The 5,957-nt window shown below is 47.8% G+C and overlaps 1 protein-coding gene across 1 annotated transcript; it reads left to right on the forward strand.

The window, feature by feature from the left end:
* Positions 1-3,991: 3,991 nt before the first annotated feature.
* LOC135226762 (uncharacterized) lies at positions 3,992-4,720 on the forward strand. Its single transcript, XM_064266471.1, has 2 exons — positions 3,992-4,313; positions 4,413-4,720. The coding sequence occupies exons 1-2, from the start codon at positions 3,992-3,994 to the stop codon at positions 4,718-4,720; spliced, it is 630 nt and encodes a 209-aa protein (XP_064122541.1).
* The last annotated feature ends 1,237 nt before the right edge of the window (positions 4,721-5,957 follow it).

Genomic DNA, 5,957 nt, shown 5'->3' on the forward strand with positions numbered 1-5,957 from the left:
TAAACACACACTTTCTGTGGTACTATAGTGTCTTTCCTCTGGGCTTAAAACTCTATTAGCATAATATACTGCTCTCGTCCCAGTTTCGGCCTTTTGTAACAATACAGCTCCTAGCCCTCGAGGCCCCACAAACTAAAAAAAAAAATCTTTTGAAAAATTTGGGTAGACTAAATCAGGGTTCCTGGATTCTTCCTCTGAGGTACTTGCCAATATCCACTAAGCAAATCTAAGGATGAAAATATTTTGGTTCCTCCTAATTGAGCTAACATATCTTGAATTACCGAACTGTGCTGGAGTTTAATTTCAAGTCTCCAACTACCATCTTTCTTTGGAACAAGTAACAATGGAGAATTATATGGAGATTTAGAAGGAACTATTACCCCATCTCTTTTCATTTCCTCAATCAAATTGTCAACATACATGGGTCTCTGGCTTATTGGTAATCTGTAATTAGAAATAAAAAATGGCTTAGCTCCATCATCTAACAAAATCTTATAATGTAGAACATATGTTCTAACTAGTTTATCTCCTTCTACAGCTATTACATTTCTGTATTTCTCTAGTACTTGAATTAACTTGTTTGTATTTTCTGGAAAATCTGTTTTATTTACTCCCTTATTTTTTTGAGAGTTTTGACCATTTATAGAGAAAAATGCTTTTTCTCCTACTGTTGGTAAAGGATTGTTAATAGGTATTCCTATACAAAAGACAGTGCCTGCGTATAGTGTTAGTTTGTTATCTGAATAGTTTTGGACATAAACTTCACAATTATCACCATTCATGTGGACTAGTGAATTATCCATTCTGACAAAATCTGGCAATTCGTCATTCAATAATAGAACATCTTTAGCTTTTACGTTCTCTTTTGCACTCAAATATATTTTTGTTAAGCATCTTCTATTTCTGAAAAATAACAAAGTTATGCATTTTAAGTGGTTTCTCTGTTACTTCTATTGTACTATTTATGTCTGATTTATTCATTTTATCTAATAGCAATACTTCATTTAATTTTTTCCCTCCATTGTTGTAAGTCATTACTACAGTGCTACAGTTATTAGTACATGTATCTGTATAGGTATCTGTAAAGAATCCAGCCTCAGGGTTCCTGCAGAGAAAGCCAGTTCCGGATCACGGGCATCTTGGATGAAGCCTGCAAGGCTGACTTCATCATGTCGACCCGGTCGGAGGAAGTGTATGCCCAAATGTGTCCATGGATGTTTGTGCAGCCAGACATGATACGCTACAGCAATCTGAAGGCGGAGCTAATCGACACCTTCTCCCTCCCCTCCATCAACAGGACCACCCGAATTCTAGACCTGGTAGCAAACCCCATATGCAACCAAACCCACAGGTCTCCTGGAATAGGTTGATGGACCTCATCCTCCTGCCGGAGTGGGATGACCACGGGCAACGGAGGGAGATCAGCCTTAAGCGGGAGATATTCCTCTGCCAGTTGGACGGTGAGTTGGTCGCAAAGGCCCAAAGGCTAACCGAGGCCTCCCGGGTGGCAACTTTTTCCATCCCATCGACCCCTTCAACCAACTGCCTGATGGAGGACAATGAAGTAGAAGTAGAAGCAGCAGAGATCAACACCATACAAAAAAGACCCCCAACACAGCAGCGAGGTGGAAGCCCTGCTTGGTGTTTCTGCCATAGAAAATTTGGCAAATATGCCAAATGGTGTGAGAAACCATGTTCATACATCCAGTCAAAAAATGGGGAGGGCAGCTGCCCCCATTAGCAACCATAGCCGCGCTCCTACAGAGGCCACAACCTGTAGGTATTTACGTCCACGAGGAGATCTCCGGCTGGAGGATGTTAGTGGACACCAGGGCTATGCAATCAGTGTTTCCACCTTCAGGATGGGATCACATCACGCCCCAGATGCCACTGCTGCCCTGATGGCCGTGAATGGGACCCCCATCCGCTCCTAGAGCACGAGATCCCACAGGATATCCAATCTGGGATGGACCTACGTGTGGCCTTTTATCATTGCCGACATCAAGGGTCCCCTTCTAGGCGCAGACTTCTTGGCACAACATGGGTTCCTGGTTAACGTGGGCTGCAAATGCCTCCTTGACACATGGAACTGCCAATTCTTCCCCCGCAGGCCCAAGCATTCTTACCATCTGTTCTGTAGCGCCCCACAAATACGGAGCCCTCCTTCAGGAGTTCCCCGACGTGTTCAAGCCAGAACTTCGTCAGTGGCCAAAACCCTGACCAAACATAGCATATACCATCACATCGCGACCACTATCCCGCCCACACACACAAAGTTCCACAGGCTACTGCTGAACCGCCTCCAAGACTCCAGATGCCAAAAGGGCCCTCATGGAAATGGAGCAGATGTACATCTGCAGGAAGGCCTCCAGCCCATGGGCATCACCCCTCCACATGGCCAAGAAGGCGGGCAGAACTTGGAGACCTTGCAGGGATTACTGTTGGCTGAATTTAGTGACTACTCCCGATCATTACCCTCTGCCAAACATGCAGGACCTGACGGGGGCCCTTCATGGGGCAAAATTGTTTACAAAAATGGATCTTCTCAAATCATATTTTCACATACCAGGCCACCCTGAGGGCGTCCCTAAGACAGCCAATATCACGCCGTTCAGGTCCTACGTCTTCTCCTACTTCCCCTTCGGCCTGGGGAACGCTGGAGCCACCTTCCAGCGTCAGATGGACAGCATTCTAGGAGACCTGTGTATGCTACATGGACAACATTCTCATTTTTCCAGATCACCACAAGAACACCGTTGCAGCACCTTCAGGAAAATAGATTGATTGTCGGTTCATCAAGTGCACCTTCAGCGCCAAGAAGGTGGTTTTCCTGGGGCACAAGATTTCCACAGAAGGCGTCCGCGCCATGACATCAAAGGTAGCAGCTGTAGAAAAGTTCCCAACGCTAACAATGATCAAGGCCCTGAAGGAGTTCGTCGGGATGGTGAACTATTACTTTTGATTCACATCCGACATCACCTACACCATTGTCCCCCATGATGGAGGTCCTGAAGGGGAAACCAAAGAATCTGGTGTGGGAGACAGCGCAGCAACAAGCCTTCCTGTAGACGAAAATGTCTCTCACCAGGGTGACCACCCTGGCCCACCAAGACCCCGCAGCACCCCTACAGCTCACCACCGATGCTAGCAATGTCGCCTGAGGAGCAGTCCTGGAGCAGGTGATTCACAGAGTTACCCAACCACTCGCCTTCTTCAGCAGGAAATTTCAGCCCGCCGAGACCCACTACAGCACTTTCGACAGCGAGGTACTAGTGGTCTACCAGATCATTCGGCACTTATGCTAACTGCTGGAGGGGAACCCTTTTACCATCAGAACAGACCACCAGCTGCTGGTCCACGCCTTTACCAAAGCAGGAGATGCCTGGTCTGCCAGACAGCAGCGACACTCACAGCCATTGCGGAATTCGGCTGCACCATCAGCTGCGTCCCTGGCAGGAGAAACCCCATGGTTGACGCCCTTTCCAGAGTTGAATTCAGCTCCGTCCACCTCGGGATTTACTGCGAAGACTTAGCCCGAGAAGAAGCAGCCAACCCTGAGTTGCCAGCATACCGGACCACAATCACATTCCTCAGCAACAACTGTCCTCTGCAACGTCAGCACGGCATGCCCTTGCGCGCTGATCCCAGCATCACAAAGAAAATATTTTTGGAATCTTCCACAGCCTCTCGCATCCGTCGGGTCATCCATGGCCTCTCGCATCTGCCGGGCCAAAGGACAACTTGCCTCCTGACAGAGAAATTCATGTGGCATGGCATCCAAAGAGACTCTCGGAAATGGGCCAGGCATTCATCCCATGCCAGATGAGCAAGATCGGTATGCACATTGAGTCAGGAATCGGCAGTTTTTCCCAGCCCAAGTGGAGATTTGGTCATATCCACTTGGACGTCGTAGGGCCTCTTTCTGTCAGGAGGTCACAGACACCTCCTCACAGTCATTGATTGATCCACCAGATGGCCCGAAGCAACACCAATGACAGAGGCCACCACCAACATGTGTGCGGAAGCCCTTCTCTCCAGCTGGATCAACCATTTTAGAGCGCCTGACCACATCACGATGGACTGCAGGGCCATCTTTATGTCAGATTTGTGGGCTGCCCTGGCTCTCTTAATGGGGACTTTGCACCACAGAACCACTACCTATAACCCCACAGCCTCCCTGATGGCACGCTGCTCCGGTGACAACTGGGAGATGCAGCTACCTTGGGTCCTCCTCAGCCTCCGCACCGCCCCAAGGGCCAACGACGAACCATCACCTGCAGAGAAAGTCTACGGGGAAACCTTGGTAGTTCCAGGCGAATTCTTCCCTCAACTAATGTCGAGAACATCTCAATCACCATGCTGCGAGAATCTGCCGTGAAATTCGCCCTCTGCCTCAAGACTTTCTCTGACAGGTCATTTTCAGCCCAAGGACTTAGCCACAAGCAAAAACATCTTTGTCTGCGCCACGACGCACACCAACCGCCCCCATGCCATAGTCCTTTCCACATCCTTCACCACTCAGAAAAGGCCTACCTCCTTTGATAGGTTGAAGCCAGCCTTCCTGACAGAGGAGGACACTGCTCAAGACAAACCTGGCAGCTGCCCCAGAGTGCCACCGCAGAACCTATTTTCCCCCGAGCCCCCAAACTATACCAATGGCACCGCGACCCTCCAGAGGGCACAAAGGATGAGAGCCCCTCAAAACAGCTGGTGTCACTGAATCAGGGCAACCTCCACCCTCCGATACACTACCAAGATTAATATTCGGCCTTCCCATTCCTATTTTATCATCCAATGTTCACTGCCATGACCATTGTCTTGGTGGGGGAATATTTTGTAAGGACAACACCTTTTTCCTAAATTTATGTATGTAGTTTTCCTATCCACATTGTACCTCAAATCAAATGATTAAGTACTTTTTGGCCTTGCTGCCAACATATTCATTTATATGAATCCATTGTAACCAATAATATTTATGTAAATTAACATGTCCAGAAACAAATCCATTTCTGTGTCAGTGTTGGTCACATACTAGATATCTGCCCGCACACCTGAATGATGACCTGAGTTTACCTGTAATAAATAGGCAGTACTGTTTCTAGCTACATCTTTATCATACCCTCACAACCTAACCCAACACTCACCTGACCTGACTTGACTACCCTCCCACCTAACCTAACCTAACCCTCACCTAAACCTAACCTAACTACCCTCCATTCTAACCTAACCTAACCAAACCTTCACCTAACGTAACCCACCCACCATCCCACATTACCTAAAACCACCACCTAACCTAACCCAACCCCCACCTAACCTAACCCTGCCCTCATCTAACCTAATTAAACTACCCTCTCACCTTACCTAACATAACGCCACTAACCTAACCTAACTTAACCCTCACCTAACCTAACCTAACTACCCTCCATTCTACCTAACCTAACCAAACCTTCAGCCCACCTAGAAACACTCACCTTAGGGCCCTAAACTTACCCTAACCCAACCACCACCTAACCTAACCCACCCCCTCCCTGAACCTAAGCCCAGCCCCCCATCTAACCTTAAATAACTACCCTCCCATGTAACTCAACCTAACCCAAGCTAACTACCATCCCACCTAACCTAAGTTACTTAGGTACTTAGGTTAGGTTAGGTTGGGTTAGGATAAGTGGGGGTTAGGTTAGGTTCGGTGGGACGGTAGATAGGTTAGGTTTGGTAAGAGGGTAGTTAGGTTAGGTTAGGTTTGGTAAGAGGGTAGTTAGGTTAGGTTAGGTGAGGGTTTGGTTAGGTTAGATTAGGTGGGAGGGTAGTTAGGTTAGGTTAGGTGGGGGTTGAGTTAGGTTAGGTGGGAGGGCATTTGGGATAGGTTAAATGGGAGTGTAGTTAGCTTAGGTTAGGTGAGGGTTGGGTTAGGTTGGGTTAGGTGGTAGGGTAGTTAGGCTAGGTTAGGTGGTAGGGTA

This window comes from Macrobrachium nipponense, chromosome 15, assembly GCF_015104395.2.
Source record: "Macrobrachium nipponense isolate FS-2020 chromosome 15, ASM1510439v2, whole genome shotgun sequence".
NCBI lineage: Eukaryota > Metazoa > Arthropoda > Malacostraca > Decapoda > Palaemonidae > Macrobrachium > Macrobrachium nipponense.